The sequence below is a fragment of the Pempheris klunzingeri genome, chromosome 5 (genome assembly GCF_042242105.1).
Source record: "Pempheris klunzingeri isolate RE-2024b chromosome 5, fPemKlu1.hap1, whole genome shotgun sequence".
Taxonomy (NCBI): Eukaryota; Metazoa; Chordata; class Actinopteri; order Acropomatiformes; family Pempheridae; genus Pempheris; species Pempheris klunzingeri.
The window spans coordinates 27,821,498-27,841,696 of record NC_092016.1 but is presented as its reverse complement, the minus strand read 5'-3'; the positions used below and the strand labels follow the sequence as shown (position 1 = coordinate 27,841,696).

At 42.0% G+C, this 20,199-nt stretch overlaps 1 protein-coding gene across 1 annotated transcript; it reads left to right on the top strand.

Annotated features, from left to right (window-relative positions):
- The first annotated feature begins 11,654 nt into the window (after positions 1–11,654).
- has3 (hyaluronan synthase 3) lies at positions 11,655–15,550 on the top strand. The gene is made up of 4 exons (XM_070830820.1): positions 11,655–11,748; positions 11,861–12,411; positions 14,285–14,386; positions 14,577–15,550. Exons 1-4 carry the CDS (start codon positions 11,655–11,657, stop codon positions 15,504–15,506), a joined length of 1,677 nt encoding a protein of 558 aa, XP_070686921.1. The 3' UTR covers positions 15,507–15,550.
- Positions 15,551–20,199: the final 4,649 nt, after the last annotated feature.

Genomic DNA, 20,199 nt, shown 5'->3' with positions numbered 1-20,199 from the left:
TGCAAAGTGTTTATTCTCACTTGGTCACTAACGTCATGTTGGACAGAGGCTGCATGTTTTTGAAATCAATTATTTTCACTCCTAATGTCCAGAGTAAAAGATCAAATATCACATGTTTAAGGTTAACAGTTGCACAGATCTTTCAGAATGTTTCTGCCTTGTGTGAGACGTACAAAACCAAAAAACTCATATTTTGGTTGGATTTCAAGCTTAAAGAGGAATTGCTGATTTATGTGTCGAAGTCCATTTACTGGTCATTGTGAATACTGTTCTACTTGAAATAGATCTATACTAATAGTGGAAATAGATCTGTAATGTGGGCAAGTTTCATTCAAAAAATGTTATTCAAAACTTAAAACCAGGAACTTCAGACTGTGGCAGTTTAAGTGCTGTCAGGATGTTTAGCTGGGTCAGTAAGTGAACTATGGGATGCAAGAAAATGAGAATGCTACATCTGAGTAGTGCTGTGCTGAGAAATAAAGAGGGAATTTCTAAATAAAACGGTTTATGATTGGGATGAGGCAGTCAAGGAGACATGATAGTTACTGAGATGCATGTGGGAAAACATTCCACTGTAGGTGAAGCGATGTTCTATCTCTTTGAGTCAAGTACAGAACAAAGTCTAGGGTTTAACAAGCTGTTACACTAAATCTGACGGTGTAGTTACTCCGGTTGTCTACAACTAAACTAAACTCAGACTTGAAAGATGGGGTTCCATCTTTACGTCTTTGAAAACATGTTAGCAAGCAAACAATTTCCTCTTTATTTCTTCTTTGACACAACACTTAGGTCAAGTTGAGACTGGATAACTGTGAGACTACTCCATGTGAACAAGGTCAAATGACCAGCAATGAGACATTCCTCTTTTTGTTTCATCTAGTAGGCTGTTGTATGAGGCGTGACCCTCTCTGCCTCTCTGTGTGAACATACAGCCAGCAAACATAAGGAGCTTCAGCCTTGTTTGCAATCCATGGATGTTTCCCCCCAATACGGAGTCAAGGTGTCTCTCTGGCAGGCGGTGTAGCGACGCAGGCTCTTTCATCATGGTGGCAGATTTAGGCCTTTCCACAGCAAACTATGGCTTTAAGTCACACCTGTGTTTACTCTGGAGGTTCTGTATTTTCCTGTCAGCGGTCACCGGTCCTCAAATAACCCGCTGAGAGGTTTTTAACAGGGTCAGGAAGATATGTCTGCCAAAGTCTAATGCGTCATTTGCATGTTGCATAGTGAATTTCTGTTGAATTAAGGACAACTGTATTTGAACTGATCTCTCAATGGTGAGGAGAAATGATTACAGCGACACCTGGTTCTATGTACACATGGACGCCTGACTTGTTTAAGGACAGACTTGGAAGAATAGTAAATCTATCCTTATACTGCGGTTTGTTTCCACTATCTTTCTGAATTCATATAAATCAACTGTTCTTTGAATGGGGAGAAACATCAAAACTAGAAGCTTTAAACCTACAGTCAGTGCTTTTGGTTTCGCAGTATTAGCACCCTGAATCCCCAGATGACTATGTGAAATGTAAAGATGCAAATTCATAGTCAGCGACACCAGAATAAGTTTTGTTTGGGTGGGGGTGGGCGGCATCCAGCTTTGGATGACCGTAGCACCAGACGGTTGTCAGAGGCACACCTGTGTCACACAATGTATTTTCTGCTAAAAACCACATTTTGTTCGTTAAATACCAACAATTTCTTCTTACTAATGAATTAAACTTCAAGATGTGGAAAGGAAATAAACGTATCAGCTTTACCCTTTAACCTCCTCACCAAGAAAAAAGCAGTGAAAAAATGTATTCTTTATATATTTTATTTCCTTGGGGCACTAATTACAAAAATCTATGTTTTTTTATGAACAGACCCCACATTTTTTGAAATATTGGCCTCTACCAAACGGTTGAGATGTCGTAAGTAAAACATGTTTTCAATAAGATATAGTGAGTCAAAATGTGCTCTACCACATGGCTGAGCAGAAGGTTAAAAGGTTAAGTAACCGTTAAATAAAAGTATCAGCAAGACCCAGCGGAGCTTCCCAGCATGCTTTGAGACAATGGATGTATGGTAAGTAAACTTGGGTTGTGTGTGTTGTGTTACATTCTTGTTGCTGTTATGAGACAGCCCCCAGAGCTCCAGGGATAACTTTATTTTAAAGATAGGAATAGTTATAGTAACAGGAGAACTTTTTAGAAGCACTGTTTATTCAACATTTGAGTTCCGTGTACTCAAGTTCACTGCCATGACACGAGTTCAGCTTTAACTACTTAAAAATAAAGATCTACTTGGAAATATGGGGAAATCGGTTTCCTAGCTTTTTTAAGTCATTGCTTACAATTTACAGTGTATGATTATCAGCATTTGGTCACATCTTCTCATCCACGTCATGTCGTCGTATGTCATCTCTCCCTGTTGTCATCATTTCTCTCACTGCTCCTGTGTGCTATTCTGCATCTAAACTGGACAAAATCAGTCCGAAAATTCCATTTATTTCCTGTATATGTCCAAGTAACTGAAAGAATGTTGACACCCGACTATGTCTCTGCTTGAAATTGGAATCAGCTGTGCTCAGTCTATTTTATAAAACTTACAGTAAATCAGCTACTGTTGTTCATTCAAAAATCCTCATCAGCTGTTTCAATATAGCTTTTAAGCTGCATTTGTTGCAGAAGCAGATGCTTTATACAATATCTATGGTTTGAACACTAGCTTTTCATTTCTGGCATGCTGTGTACAAGCATTTGAAAATAAGACAACAAATATCCATAACTTAGGTATTAGGTACAGTAAGCTTCTATGAAAAGACAATTTAAGCATTTTAGAAACACAAGTTAATTACTGTATATAACAACTGAATAATTCTATCAATCAATCTATGCAAGAAGAAGCAGACAGGATGTTCAGTACTCCCCTCCATTTTCTGTGTAAGGGGCAGCCCCAGCACCTGCTGGACTCACATCCACCTGTATCATAAACAGTTTGTCAAGTCAGGAGCTGCAAGAACAGAAGAAGCACAAATCAAACAATGAGCAGCAATTAAAAAACCAATTCAAACTGCATTAAATCGATGCAGTCCCTCATACGAGGCTCTCTGACCCATCAGCCTTATCTGCTAACGGACATGGAGAGGTCTAGTTAAAGGCAGTGGACGCTGGTTCTGCCTTCCCATGTTTGAACACAAAAGAATTTGGATTAGGAAAGGGCCAATGACAAGCTGGGCAACCATACTAGGATCCATGAAGAAGAATTGAGTTTACTTTGTTCAGCTTGTGGCAGTACTATGCTGAGGTGTTTGCTTTAATTCTGAAGAGAAAACCTCTGGACAGGATGTGGGATCAACCAATTAGCTGTGTAGAAGTGTATTTCTGTAGATACACCGCTTGAGCGATGGTACTGTCAAGTTGCATAATGGGAAGTGTGATCTTAAGGGCTAAAACCAAGGACATCTCTCTCATCTGTGCTGCTTTGATTTTGACCATTCTTTTTTTAATACAACTATTAGAGAATGCAGTATTAACTCAGTGAAGTAGAGAACTCCTTTAAGGCCATTTTTTTTCCATTTTCAACCATGGTTACCTGCTAAGTGAGTGTTTGTATCTTTGATAGTCTGGCCTGACACCTGTACTGTGGTCATCCGTGGTTAGTTTTGCCCTCTTTTTTCCTGCTGAGAGAGAGGGACGGAGGGAATGCTGAAGCCTCAGTCTCTTTGACTGCTGAAGCCATGAGAGGTCTATTACAGTAATTACTCTTTTTCACCATGTGTCACAGTCAGCCAGAGAGGATAATGTAGAGAGGAGTGGAAGAAAGAGTATAAATGTAGAGTAGTGAGAAAATTTGGCCTTATTTCCTCAGAATTTGTTTTAGGTGATGTGCATTCTATAACCTGGCTTAAATGAAATGTGTTTGAGTGGCTTTGGCAGCTGTGTATTGATTCTCAGGGGCGTACTGCAGTTTGTCTCAGGCTGCCAACCCAGCCACGGTTGTGGAACCTGCAGGACGTCAGCAGCTCCTCTCAGAGCAGAAGAGGAGAGGGAGGGAGGGTAGATAAATAGGCTCATAAAGGATGCTTTGAGTGAGGCGGAGAGGTGGAGAGGAGAGGGGGCTCCGGTCAAACAGTCCACAGGCTTGTTGGAGGCTGCTGGCTGCATTGCAGAGAGTTAAAGAGCTAGCTGGGGTGTCCAGGGAGGGGAGAGGCAAGGAGGGTGGGGGGGATTAAAGGAGACAGAGAGAGGAGCTGTGGAGTAGCGCTCAGTAGTGTCGGTCTGCCAGCCAGCCAACCAGGAGGGACAGTGTGACAGAGGAAGAGAGGGGGAGAAGGATTTGGGCTCTGCTGCAAACAGGGGAGACGAGTTTATACTGCAGCGCAGGACAGAGGAAGAGGAGGTGAGGAAACCTTGGGATGATTCATAGCAGGGAGCAAAGACTTGAGGACAATACCAAGGATGAGCTTTCCAATTTTGCCCTCAATCTTCGCAATCGTCATCACTTCGGCCCCATGCTCATCGTGGTAATCAGGAGCCAGAATGGAGAGCACCAGAGGCACAGAACAGAGTAGCTGCTGCCCCCAACTTGTGATCTACAGATGTAAGACTGCACCAGCATCAGCTGCTGGCTGAGCACCTCTGATCACATCTCAGCTGGGGGGCTTCATGCCCTGGGACAGTCCTGGAAGATAGAGGGAGGAGGTGGTAGAGGAGGAGGAGCAGGCAGCAGGGAGGCTGGGTCAGAGAGGGTAGTGGTCTAAGCTGCCTGCTGTATTTTTGGATGTGGGATCTCCTGAATTAAGTGGGTAAGCTGGAATAGAGATGTAGTGTGAGCTGGTGGAAGGAGGGGGACAGAACAAGGAGAGTGCTGTGCAGAGGAGAGGAGAGGGCTGGACGTCCCAGCTTGACGGACGGACCAAGCGGACGGAGATCTGGGGGGAGTCCTTGGGGGGAGACGAAGACACAGGGTCCACTGGATCAGGAAGGTAAGGTCTTTGATAATGTTTTGCATTAAGAGACTATGTTGTAGTGCCCCCACTAGGACAGGCAGATAACATAAATCAGTCTTTGGCTAGTCCTCCATTCCTCTAAGAGGTAGTTAGCATTTAAACTTGGGTTTAGGATGAAGAGATTCACCAGATTATCTACGCTAAGGTCTGATATGAGTGATGCCTCAGGTTTGCTGGGCAGATGTGAAGGTTGAATGAATTAGATTATTCACAGGTGAGAACAAACATGTTCTACAGACACTAAAAGTATGTGGAAAGTTTGTGAAAAACTGGAATAAGCAACAGTAAAGCTGAGCCATATAATGTCAGACAAAGAGTTGAGTATGTTGGCACTGTGGTGAATGTGTTTGCTATATGAGGTAGAGAAAATATTTTTTCCTGCCTTCCTGTGTGTGTGTGTGTGTGTGTGTGTGTGTGTCCATGTGTGAGTGAATGAGTCAGTCAACTAACGACTTGAACGGGACTAAGGAGATTTAGAAGTGCTGCTCTTTTATTCTTGAAGTTGTTTAAGGACTTGGTGTGTGCGTATGTACGTGCTGCTTTTCCCCACTGTGGAGGCAGACAGCGACCGTTAGGAAACAGTTACAGGAACACTGAAGGCTTCTGGAGACTCCAACGAAAACGCTGGCTTGTTTGATTTTCCATGGCATCATCGCCACGCCAGACCTGTCTGCTGTGGTGGCTTTTTATACAAAGTCTGCCGGTATTTGACAGGGTACTTGTATACAGAGAGACCTCGTGTGAAGCAGATCCACAATGCATTCTCATCCAGTCAAGAGGGCAGTTAAGTGATACCATTCAGCCGACAGGTATCATGAGATAATGAACTACAAGTAATGCAATTAAAGCAGCACTATAACTTTTCTTGCTCTTTCAAATGAAAAATTTAATTCATAAGAAATAAAATACACCTTTTGCTCTTTGCAGGACACTCAAGGGGTCAAGCTGCTGCAGCTTTACTTGGTCTGGTATGACCAGTAGCTTCTGGTGGCTAATGTTAGCTACTTTTATAAAGTGGTTTAGCCATAAAACTATATAGGCCTGCAGCTTTGTTTTTTCAGTCTCATCACTCTCATTCACATTGTGCCCAGCAGCAGACAGCTGTTGAGAGGAAAAGCTCTGATAAACACTATTCACCCAACACAAATCAGCACACAGACAAAGATGACAACTAGCAGGTGAACATAATGGAGCATTTGGCAGCTAAAGAGACAGATATTTTTGACTTTATCATTCGCCCTTGACTCTAAATTCATGTTAATCTTGCTCTGTGTCCTATCCCAGTTTCCTATCATGCTGAACACATCAACTGTGATTCATTAGTCTCACTCAAACGTCAAGAGCCACATCAAGGGCTCCTAGTGGTGGCCTTCTTCATTCTACACCCAGTACAAATATTTTGAACAAAAGAGGACACATGTTGACTAATGTTCTGTTCTAATAGTCTGGCCAGTAGTGGGTCTGGGTGGTGCTGGAGGATAATACAGCTAATTTCATGACCAGATGTTTTACTCTCAGTTTAACACAGACTGAATTATATTGGCCTCGCCGTATTTAGGACCTATGATGAATATTGAGATGTATGCCTTTAGGTGGTTCAAGGTGGATAACTCTGTATCACATGTTAAAGGACTGTTAAACTGAGCTGCTCCCCACCAAATATGAATGGATGGCCACAGGCTACTTTAGGCCCATTTCAGCAGCAGGTAGTGTGAAATGACTCGCCATCAGACAGACCACACTCCTCAGAGGGAGGCACTGAGAGAGCCCTCTACTGGCAAATGATTCTGTTTAACCACGTTTCACACATTAACAGTTGATTATCATATCATAACAGCACTGTCCAGCCACGACCCAGACTGATACTGTTGATGACAGAACTCACATTAGCAGATGTTCAGGCTGTTGGGAGCTGTTGTGATTCATCACATATTGAAGTTTGTTCATGCAGGGAAAATGATCCTGCAGAGTCTGTCCTCCCCTCAGTCTGTTCACCTGGACACTCAGACATCATAATTCCCTTCTTGGGTGCTCACCAACCCCCTACCTTCCCACTGAGCATACCTCTAAAGAGACAATAAACTCCTCTGCGTTAAATGTGAGCTCTGGACACCTGTACACAGACAGGTGCACGTAGGCCACTCAGTAATGATGAGTGAAAATGATCAAATTGGTTTTTAAATCAAATTCTATTTCTTTTAGATATATTTCTAAATGAAATTTAATGTATTTAACATATTTTCACTTCAATAAAAATAGGTTTAATAAAGTCTAAAGAAGGTAATACATAACAAACATGTGAAATAAAGTGTGGATAAAAGACTTGATGGAGACTATTTGTAACCAAGCTGGCCTGCAGAGACTTATCACCAATAATGCACTTCCCCTTATTTCAGTTTGTTGTTGTCTTCCAGCTTTGGAACTGCAGCTTTACTGTTTTGGTTCTCTCAAAACAATGCAGTTTTACATTTGTAAAGTACAAACAGCACTACAATGAATCACAGCAAATATCCCAGGATGTGAGATGATGTACTGAGTGTGCTTCCTAAGGTACTGAGTGTGCTTCCTAAGGTACTGAGTGAGCTTCCTAAGGTACTGAGTGTGCTTCCTAAGGTACTGAGTGAGCTTCCTAAGGTACTGAGTGTGCTTCCTAAGGTACTGAGTGTGCTGAGTGCATGTTACTGTTCAATAACACTGTCTGTCTCCTTCATGTCCTGTTCCCTAACTTCCCTCCCTCTTTCTCACGCTTCAACCAAACAATTTTCTCTACCCCTCCCTTCCCCCTTCTACCTCAGCTGGGTAAAAGTCCCTGTCCCAACGCCAAAACCATCATTCAGTAACAACTCCCCACTTCCTCACCTGGACTCCCAGCCCACTAAGTCAGATGGCCCAGATGCAGAAAATCCTTGTCATGTGACACTGCCATGCCTGGGCCACATGACTTTTACCTGGTGCTAATGACCTCTGGATTGATTTCTTCCTATACCTTTTTTTTCCTTGGCTTTTTTTGAACCTGCGTAATATGAAATTAAGAAGCTTTTCTGACATACATGGATCCCACTCTGGCCCTGGACATAGACTTGGACCACATGTACACAGGCCAGGTGAATGTGGTCAGTATCTCTACAAAGTCATTCAGCTTCAGGTTTTACTTACTATTACACTGTGAGTTCTGTAAAACTGGTAGATATTTCATGTTTACCACACTGACAGTGTTTTTCCAGAGGGATTTTTTTTTTACATTTAATCTTTCACAATTTTGCTGATGTATCATTTCATGAGGTTTGGTTTCTGTAGAGCAGGGGGGTCAAACTCAATCAAAGAAGGGGCCAAAATTTAAAACACAGTCTAAGTCACGAGTCTAAAAGTGACTATTCTATTATAGTATATTATATAATAATATATATTTTATTCAGAAATATGAATTTAAACAGCCAAACTCCAACAACTTTTCCTCAATACAATTTTTAATTCTTTTTTTCTTTTTTGTACTTATCCTCATGTTTTGTCTCATAGTGTCGTCTTATATTTATATTCTTTAATTACGGCCACATCAGCTCCACAAACAGGACACACAGGTTCACCTCCAATAGACAAACAGGTAAAACTCTGCTGAGAGTCTGTGTTCAAAGTCCACTTTTCCTTAGCCATTTATTTTAGGGGGGGCTGAACAGTACAGGTCTTGACTAGCGCGGCAGCTGTCCAGTGCAATGTGGGACGTTGAAGTTACTGCCATTGTCCCCATTGACATAGACAAAACACATCCTTTCTGAAGTCAGACACAAGCTAGATTGTGCCTCCAGACAGCATTATTTACCATTTATTCAATTCTGCCTCACTGTGCTGATCAGAGGAATTCATTCAACCAACCAACCAACCAATAATCAGCAATATGGCAATAATGAATATATGAAATGTTCCAGGGAAGAAGCCAAGTTAGTAACAGACATTGAAGGGACATGAAGCATAGAGATGGAGAGGAAGAGGAGGAGAGAGGAGCCCAGTGCATCATGGGAGTCCCCCGGCAGTCTGAGCCTATAGCAGCATAACTAGGGGCTGGTCCAAGGCCTGATCCAGACCTGAACTATAGGCTTTATCACAAAGGAAGGTTTTTAGTCTACTCTTAAATGTAGAGAGGGTGTCTGCCCCCCGAACCCAAACTGGAAGGAGGTTCCACAGGAGAGGAGCCTGATAGCTGAAAGCTCTGGCTCCATCACTACTTTAGAGGACTTTAGGAACCACCAGTAGACCTGCAGTCTGGGAGCACAGTGCTCTAGTGGGGTAGTACGGTACTATGAGCTCTTTAAGATATGATGGAGCCTGAACATTAAGAACCTTGTAGGTGAGGAGAAGGATTTTAAACTCTATTCTAGATTTTACTGGAAGCCAATGAAGAGAAGCCAGTACAGGAGAAATATGGTCTCTTCTCTTCTCTTAGTTAGCATATATATAAGAAACCTTTAGTTTTGATCACTTTTATTGGAAAGAGACAGGTGGACAGTACACTTTTCCTTGTAGTGCATGGCAATCAACAGTCATATTTGAGAATCCAACATTCATCCTGTAAAACACCAAGTTGCTATTTTGCTGCAGTCAGGAAAGCCCAGCAGATGTCACCTTGGGGCTAATTGCGACTGTCCCCCCTTCCCAGGCTAATCCCAGCTCCCCTCTCACCAACAACCCCCTTTGGTGACTGTGACCCTCTAATCAAGCAGTCGATGTTCCTGTCTGCTTGTTATGTGGCCTGTGGCCCCAGGGCATTCAAACCACGCTGCCTTGTCCTGCTGGTATAATCCACCATGGATCACATGTTGGGCACCTCTTTTCTCTGCAGCCTTCAGTGGCCAAATGGGATCCATATACATATCAAAAGGACACACTATATGACCTTATAGCACTCTTTCTGCCAAAGAAATAGTCCCTATTGTTGACGGTGCGTTGTGTCGATTATTCAGGGTACAGTGTTTGTTACATTCTGAGATCTTTTAAATACTATTTTCAATGTCTTGAACATTGCAAACTAAATGACACCTTATTTGTACTGAGGTGAAAACAGAGATCTCAGAGACAGATATCTTAAAACCTGAGCAAAGTAAAGGAGATAATAAAACCAATTCTTATTTGAGTAAACCATTTGTTGTCCCAAACCTCTGAAGATTGCACAGAACCTCCTGAACATTTTAGGTTTCATATTTTACTTAATGTGTATGTTTTTTTTTTCAAATCATCAACTGACTGACTGACTCTTATTCAGAATGAAACTGAGTGCAACAATGTTATTAACTATAATACCAATATTACCAGAATAACAAATACATAAGAGAGAAAGGAGAGGATTGAGATTTTTGAGAAAATAGAACTGTCAGTGGAAAGTTCTAGTTTAGAGATGAGCCTAAAGAACATCTACATGATAGAGGTTACACATAAAAAACAATGCTGGAGAATGTGTCCCAAAACTTCGATTTACAGAAGTCCCCTTTCTGTCAGTACCTGAGTATCACACAGACAGATTCTCCTGGAAAGCCTGCCTTCCATGTAGAAGGAGATCTGCTGAGAAAGTGTGATTCACTAGCAGGATGTAAATCTGTACATTTACCAAGAGAGGCAGATAAACCTGTCTGTGCCTGTGTGTTCCACAGAGCTGAATATAATAATATAAATATCAGTCTGTCTGCATGGGCCTGGCCAGGTGGGGTGGGGGAAAGAGGTAATTTCATGAATGAAAGGACAGAATTGTTCCTTCGTTCTGACTGGTCCTGAGTGCTGGCCAAACCTCAGCTGGCCTTTAATTAGAGCTATTAACTCAGAGAGAGCGAACAAGGGAGCGCCAAAGGGGCTGATGGGAGGAGGGGTGAGGGGAGAGGAAGGCAGTAGGAGGATGAAAGAGAGAAGAACTGACAGGCTGTTGGTCTTCAATGTAGGTTCTTAAAGATGTGGCAGATGCGGAGACAGTAGTAGTGACAGTGATAATATTAGCAGTAACGGTTCAGTAGCAGTGTTTCTTACAGCTACAGCAGCAGCAACAGTACTAGCAGTGGAAGCATTAGTAGTAGTCAGTTTAGTGGTATTACTACAGCAGCCACACTAATGGTAATAGCAGAAGGTTTAGTGGTGTAATAGTAGTACTAATAGCATCAACAACAGTAGTAGTAATGCTAATAAGGAGCAGCTGTAGCAGTAACAGTGTTTCTATTATTATTATTATCATATTAGCTGTTGGAGTAGTACTACTAATTGCAGCAGGAGCTTAGTAGTAATAGTAATACTAGAAGTAGAAGTTTCCGGCACTGTGTCTCCACCATGATGTCAGTAACTTATGCTGGTGTATTTTCAGCTTCTGATGGCTGAGAGGTTTTACAGGGGGAAAAAACAGGAAATGGCACTTGGGTCAACTAATGAGGAGCTACAGGCTCTCTCTCTGTCGGAGCCTTCAGTAGGACTCCAGAGTGCAGAGGCCCCGCTCTGGCTCCCCTGACGTCACCTGTGTTGATGCTGCCTCTTTCATGTGCTGAAGAACATGCTGAAGCTCCTCATCTGTGTTCTTCTATACATGTATTTAAGAAGCAAATGATGTGCAATGCTCAGAAACATTACAATTAATTTTACTCCAGTAAACCCACTTTAACCCCCTGATTGTCACATCCACCTCCTCCACCTCCAGATGCCCTCTCGCTGCAAGAATGCGCTGAACATCGTGGTCACCACCCTTTTTGCTGCGGTGGTCCTCTTCACCATCCTGCTGGCCTACGTCACAGGTTGTGAACTTCAATGATACACACATAGAGACACATGCACCTGACACAAAAAAACAAAGTGATCGTGTTTTTTTAAAACTTGTTTCCATTGTGTGTGTTTTTTTTAATAAAGGCTACCAGTTCATCCACACTGAACAGCACCACCTCTCCTTCGGCCTCTATGGTGCTTTCCTCTCCCTCCACCTCTTCCTTCAGAGCCTTTTCGCTTTCCTGGAGCATCGGCGGATGAGAAGCCCCGCCCGGCCTCAGCACCTCCGTCGTTCCGTGGCCCTCTGCATCGCCGCCTTCCAGGAGGACCCTGACTACCTGAGGAAGTGCCTGCGCAGCATCCGCAGAATCTCATTCCCCGGCCTAAAGGTGGTGCTGGTGGTGGACGGCAACCGGCCCGAGGACCGATATATGATGGACATTTTCCAGGAGGTGATGGGTGGAGCTGACCAGGCTGGCAGTATGGTGTGGAAGGGGAACTACCACAGTGATGGGAGTGGAGGAGGAGGTGTTGGAGGTGGTGGGAGAAGAACAGTGCACATGGAGGAAGCAGCAAGAGTGGCTCGACTTGTCAGAAGCTGCCGCTACTCCTGTGTCATGCAGGAGTGGGGTGGGAAAAGAGAGGTGATGTACACTGCCTTTAAAGCACTGGGGGACAGCGTGGATTATGTGCAGGTGAGGGCCACAGATACAGAAAGTGCTGTGCATATATCTCTGTGTTGAAAGAGTACAGAAAAGAATTAGGACCAAGTGAAACAATATTTTAGATGTAGAGTTGAAAGCCATAGGTTCTAATATCTTTTCCGATATTCTCCCATGCATCCTCTTCTGTGTTCGATGGCATGCAGGTGTATTCCCTTCGATTTCCTCTGCTCAGCGTGTGTCAGACATATTTGCTGTTTGGCGCTTGATACACGAGTAAATGGCACTGCAACTACTTTGATGCAACACTGCAAACTTTGACAGCCAATATTTAACAATGAAAGTGAAATTAGAAAGTCACTGCCCTTCCACGCATAACTTTGAGAAACCTGTGTGCTCCATGTGTGTCACAGTTGATGCACTAGAGGACTTCTCCTCTAGTGCCACTTCATCACAGGGGAAGCGACAATGTTGACTTTCTGGTCTAATTTGAACCGTCTTGTCTGGGTTTACTTTGTTTTGTAAAGAACTTTGTAACATTGAAACATAGAAAAGTGCTATATGATTAAAGTTATCATTATTATTATTATGGTGGTTCTAAATGATGGTAGTTCTTAGTTCTTAAATAGTAGAGGTAATTTCATGGCAAGCCACCCAATAGTTGAGATACTTCAGTGTGTACAAAAGTGGTGACAGACAGACCAGCATTGCCAGCCCTAAATCCATGAAACAACAACTCAGTCAAAAATTAATCTCAGAGTTTAAATCTGTATTCTAAAAACATGAGTTCAAAATTCAGAAAATCAAGCCAGAATTATCAGCACCCAAATATACATACAGTACATACATGCATACTTTTTGTCATGGCTTCAGTCTTCTTCCATCAAGGTGACAAAATCAACACTGAAAGAATGAAGGAACTCTTTCTCTCAAAGTTCATCCTGCTGCAGGAATCCTCCTGTAATCTGTGTAGCAAGATAAAATCAACTCTCTGCCCCAGTTGTATGTGTGTGTGTGTGTGTGTATATATATATATATATATATATATATATATACATATATATATATATATATATATATATATAAAATCCTGATCAGGTACAACAGTTTTTTGGCTCATTATATAGTACTGCCGTAATAAAAGCTTGTTATACTGCCATGTCACTGGTGTATACCTTTTGGTCTTATATAGTTTTTAGCTGCTATTAAAAGGACACCTGTCAATTCCCACTGTTCTGTTTACTGCAGTGGCTTCAGAGTATTTCCATCTCCTAGAAAGTTTTCTTATATTAAGTTAACAACAGATTTGGTCCCACACAAAAACATTTCAACCAATAAAACTGTGAACATACTGTGTGTGTAACAGGCCATCAGTGGAGGCCATTCATATACATCTGCACACTCCAACCAGATATCATGTAATGATATTTACCTTGCTGCTGTGCTGGTGCATACTGATGTCAACATTCTGTTGAATAAAATTAATTTTAAGCAGGAAACCAAACATTACTTACATGCTCTAAATGCTTATGTTGTATTGGTAAGTTGTATGTTACAGAAATACCAGTACCATTGTGTTTGTTAAGACTAGTGGTTAAACTGTACAATAAGGTACCATGTGCCTTATGTTGAACAGCCAACGCACTCTTCATGGCCAGTGCAGCTGTTGCATGAACTCTGCATCCTTGCTATGGGCCATAGGTCATATCCACAGCTGACCCAGTTCTGTGCAGTTACACTGAACCAGCTGGGCTCTCTGTCAGCAGCCTCTCATTTCTCCCCTGAATTTGAGCAATAATACTCAATGCTCTGCAACACCTGCAGGCTTCATTTAACCAATGGCTGTACCTTTTTGAATCTGTGTCTGGCTCTCAGCATTATTGTACCCGGTGTGTTTGTTTTTCAGGTGTGTGACTCGGACACAGTTCTAGACCCAGCATGTACCATAGAAATGCTAAAGATCCTTGAGGAAGATCCAATGGTGGGGGGGGTCGGTGGAGATGTGCAGGTAAAACACAAAACTCTTTTGTCAGTATAATGAAGGCCCAAAGCTAAAATGTTTGACTTAAAAGTCAGCTTACAAACTGTGGGGCCACCAAGAGAGGTGACTGAGAGCTCACTACAAGATGCTGTAAAAATGAGATTAACCCATAGAAACTTCCTTTCTTTGTTCTTTTTTGAACCCATTTGTCGTCCAGATCCTGAACAAGTATGACTCGTGGATCTCCTTCCTCAGCAGTGTGCGCTACTGGATGGCCTTCAACATCGAACGGGCCTGCCAGTCCTACTTTGGATGTGTCCAGTGTATCAGTGGACCTCTGGGGATGTACAGAAACTCCTTGCTCCAGCGCTTTCTAGAGCCCTGGTACCACCAGACCTTCCTAGGCTCTAAGTGCAGCTTCGGTGATGACCGCCACCTCACCAATCGGGTGCTCAGCTTTGGCTACAAGACAAAATTCACAGCACGATCGCAGTGCCAGACTGAGACGCCGACCCAGTATCTGCGCTGGCTCAACCAGCAGACTCGATGGAGCAAATCTTACTTTCGCGAGTGGCTCTACAACGCCCTGTGGTTCCACAAGCACAGCCTCTGGATGACCTATGAGTCTGTGGTCACCGGCTTCTTCCCCTTCTTCTTGGTTGCCACAGTCATCCATCTCTTCTACCGTGGAAGGCTGTGGAACATCTTGCTCTTCTTATTAACAGTCCAGCTGGTTGGGATGGTGAAGGCCACCTACGCCTGTTTCCTGCGTGGCAGTCTGGTCATGATCTTCATGTCACTCTACTCTCTGCTCTACATGTCCAGCTTGCTCCCTGCCAAAATATTTGCCTTGCTCACCATCAACAAGGCTGGATGGGGCACTTCAGGCCGCAGGAAAATCGTGATCAACTTCATCGGTGCTGTGCCTGTCACAGTGTGGGCTGTAGTGCTGCTTGGAGGTGTGGTGTATACAATCTACTGTGAAACACAGGAACCATTCAGTGAGACAGAGAAAGCCTTGTTGATAGCAGGGACGATACTATATGCCTGCTACTGGCTCATTCTGCTAGTGCTTTACCTGGCAATCGTAGCCAAGCGATGTAACAAGAGGGAAGAGCAGTATCACCTGCCATATGCAGAGGCATAAACCTGTTATCAGAGAGAGTCGTGGGACATTTTTGCCGGGTTTCACTGCGGTATGATTCTAGCATGGTCTGCTTTGACCCTGTGAACTGCTCGATTGATAAGCTGTGAACCGGGAACACACCTACATCTTCATCACTGGTGCTAAAAAGGTGTGAATATGAATCTGAGCAGCAGGAATCTAATCCAGTTGGGTCAGACTCTGCAATGACTGGGTCCAATGACAACTCTCCCATTTACATCATGCTCAGTGGTGCTTCATACTGTAATAGTGACATGCTCAGAGGAATATTAGGTAGTTTATTGGCACGGGTTTGCTGTAAAACTGTGGCACAAGAATGCAGTACATTGCTTTTAATGATTATAAAGAAAAAGGACAAATTAGGACATAAAGGTCTTACTGACTGGTTGGTCAGTTTTTCCTGTCCTTTATGTTAATAATGATGAGAATGGATAAAATGTGACAGAACTGGGCTTCTATAATAAATAACAAATAAAATAGATTCTCTCAAATTAGTCAAAGAACCTCTATTTCAGATAAGGTGAAAACCTCAGGAGGATTTAGAGATTCAAGTGTATCTTAAAGGGTTCCAGGCGCTCTACAAAGCATATTATAGAAGAGGTGCAATTGCTTGTAGAGTCAAGTTTAAACAGACAATTTGAAAATGATGACCATACGAGTTAAAGATGGGTCAACTTGAGTGTAAACATGTGTTGACATAGCTCTTTATGAGTCCACTTCATAGAAGTACAGACAAGAGAAAAGAGCACAGAGTCCTTGGTGAGTTCGTAGTCAGAGGTGATACACAAGCACAGCCATTCTGCTTGTGCATGAGCTCCCAGGTAGTTACAGCTGAGTGTAGGTTAGGATTTTTACAAGTCTGTCTTAATGCAATACTCACATGCCATATGTACACTGAAAGACTTATTGCCTGCTGTAATCAGTCTGATATCTTTTTAATGCATCTCGTAAGCATTTCGGTAGGAAATCTGCATCGGTCAGTCTGATGCTGAACATTAGAACGCAAAATTCCAATGTTCAAAAAGAGGTATGTTACTAATTATTCAGCACCAAAGTAATGTGTTACATTACATGCCTTAAATCAACTCTAAATCATTTACACCCATACATTGCATCTTTTGTATTTAACAGAAAGTGAGACTACGGTTTCCTGAAAGTAGTCACGACATGTAAATAAGACAAGTTTGGAATCATTGGGATACTTGTCCCACATCTCGTTACGTTAAGAACGTATTGCTTGGCAGCCATGTGGATGGGAGGGTTGATTACAGCAACCAATAACTCTGTCCACTGACATATGGGCATGTGAGTAATGTATGAAGATACCTGAAAAATAAGAACCTATGTTTTATTAGTGTACATTCTATGACAGACTGCTGCTTAAAGGTGACAATATTGTAATGTTTGATGTAATGGTGTGGAAGTATTCAGGGCAGAGACTGAGACAGCTTGTGTGGTTATTCCTCAGCATGGAGACCAGTCCTGATGGACTTTTATCAGCCAAGAACAGCACAATCATCTGTTCCACTTGTGTTTTTAGAGCAGGTATGATTTACCAGAACAGACAATCCACCATTTCTGAACATGTGACATGCAGTTGTATTTTTGGTGCTGTTGAGCAGTGGCAAATGAGTAGATTATTGATGTACGTGGCCAATTCTCAGTTTACAGTAACCAATGGGTCATAGTTTCATTGATTTACTAATTCAGAGATTTCTTGTGGGGTCACTTTTATATATTGTTAAGGTGCCAAATTCTGTTTGTGTCAGAGTAAAGTTTTAATACCTGACACTATTCTCTCAACGTTGGACATTTGTGTCCTTTTATTCTAGAAGTAGCCTTTGTTTATTCATCCCATCAACAACAATGTAAAGACTCAAGACCAAAGAAGTTTCTCCTGAAGTGACAGACTTGAGAGCTTTGCTTTCGTGTTTTTAAATTTCATATGATTTCAGACAGATTTCATTCTAAAAAGTATGTTTCAAAAACCAAACACCTATTCCATTTGTCAAGTGTTAAAATCATCAGTTTATCTGTGCCAACACTGACAGCTGGCTTTTTGCTTTTGGCAGTGGGCAATTCCTCTTTGTGTCTTTTAAGTTATGTTCCTTTTGTTTTATTTTGAGTCGGTTGTATAAGTTTAAACTTGAAAGTTCAAAAAGACACACACACACACACACACACACACACACACACATACACACATACACACATACACACATACATTAAAGTATTAATAGGCTCAGTTGGCCTTTCTGAAGGTTAACCAGCAATGCAAGGTCTTGTTTCTTGATTTTCTGCTGCTTCCATGTCTCGGCATCACAGAATACTGGAATGAATTTTCCGAAGTCATTAAAAATCCTTCCTGTTGTAAACACAAGCCTCCCATTCATTCCAAACAGAGAGTGTCTCCATCATTTAAATAGCTGCATTGATGCATCCCATCTGTTTAAATATTGTGATTATATCTTTTGTTCTCAATAGAAAACTTTCAAGAATGAACTGGACTAGAGCTTCAATGTTTTCACATTACACATGAACCTCCTATTATGAATAAGATGTGTGTGTATACAGTCAGGTCCCTTTTAAAAGGTGGAGGGCACATATAAAATGAGTTGTAATTCCTACACTGTTCACCTGATGTGGATGTAAACACCCTCACATTAAAGCACAAAGTGTGCACTTAAAGCACATCTAGATTGTTTCATTTCACATCCATCATGGTGGTGTACAGAGCCCAAATGCTGGAAACTGTGTCAATGTCCAAATATGTATGGACCTGACTGTATCTATCTGTACATAACTGGGATGTGGCAGCAACTGCTCCATTAATGTGGCTTTGAAAGAGCCTCTGTTAGGAGATGCAGCCTCAGCTTAAAGGTGCATTCATTCATTATCTATTCCACTTATCTTTAAGGGTCGCGGGGACTATAGTCAATCCTTGCTGACATTGGACAAGAGGTGGTGTCCACCCTGGGCTCATCACTCGTCAAGCAAGGGAGCACGAATCCTCTGTAGTTTCTCCTCCAAGTTTGGAAAGGGAGTCGTGAGCAGAGGTATTCAAGTGGTTGCGATCTGCAACCTCACCACTAGATGCCACAAAACCCTACACACTGCACCTTTAACAGAAAGAAACCCCAATATACAGCATCTCAGAAACTGCATACTGGAAAATTAAGTTAACCCAACCTTTCACTCCAGTGTGCACTTCAGAACAAACTCTCCCAGCAACTACTGACTAGGTCTTTATGAAGTTTCTTGCATGTGTAATGGTCCCCAGAGGATGATTTGTCATGCTCAGAGCTGAGATCTCCTGTAGGTTCACTGAGCATGACCATTTGGTCTGTTTCCTTAATATTTATGGTCCCCCATGTTCTTTGGGCCATTATGCCATCTTGAGGAAACTTACATTTCCTTTCACCTCTACTTACACACATGTAATGGTGTCACTTTGAGGGTGTTATTTTGCCAAAGTTTCAGAAATTTGTTGAGAATCTACAAATTAATGGCATATCTAAGTTGCTGCTGGATCAATAAAGTCCATCTTATCTTATCTTATCACTGCCCACATCCATGAACAGTCTTACTTGATCTGAAAGAAGACTGCTTTACCTCTTCAAGCTATGGTAGCTATATCTCACTGTATCCTGTATGTATCATTGTGTTTCATTCCAAACGAGTATGGAGAGTGAATACAGATGAAGAGCTGTTTCCTTCAGTTCTTTGAGATTGGCTCAGATTTTACTTTAACATGGTTCTAGGTATGAGTTGAAGTGGGTGTGTATGTGGGACGTGTGTTAAAGCAGAGGAGAGGGGACAGAAGGTTTACAACATCTGAATGAATTGGTCCCTTCAGTGTCCACATACTGGAACAGAAGGGCTTTTTCCTTCTGAGGATACACCTCAACCTGGGAACTGCCCTCATCAAACACACACACACACACACACACATTCTTATACTCTGTAAATACTGTATGCTAGAAGAATGATCTCCCAGCTATTCACTGTCTTTCTGTAACTATTTGTTATTGGTTATGTCATTACTGTGTGCAGTGCTGTTCTTAACACTGCTTTACTGTATCATTAAGTTCTTTTTATTGTCACGTACACAAATATATTTTAAAGAATATAGAAAGAAATATCACGCAAGTGGAACAAAATCTAAATGATGAATCTCATAATGAATTAAATAATGTGGGACATAAAATAGTGCTGCTGTAAAATATAGGAATAAAATAGTATCAAATTAGATTTAGAGTAAAATACATTACTGTGGTGGCCTGGTAAGTAACAGGAAAACCTATTGTAAAAAGAATGTGTAGTAGTGTGTGTATCCGTACTACATAAACAGAGAACAGATTGTATATATATATATATATATACACTGTATATGGTGAACAGATAGCTCTCCTGCTGTCTTTCTGATGCCAATAGTGATGTGATCCCTGATGAACCTAAAACTGTTGACTCTCTCCACTGTAGTCTCACTGATGGAGACAGTGCTGTGTCCATCTCTGTCAATCAGCTGTCTCAGCTTTCTGTTGGCTGTCTCATCATTGGTTGATCACAGTTGTGTCATCAGCACACATAAAGATAAATGCTCTGTATCTGTAAAGCACCTTTCTGGTCATTTCGACCACTCAAAGCACTTTTACATCACATCCTCATTCACCCA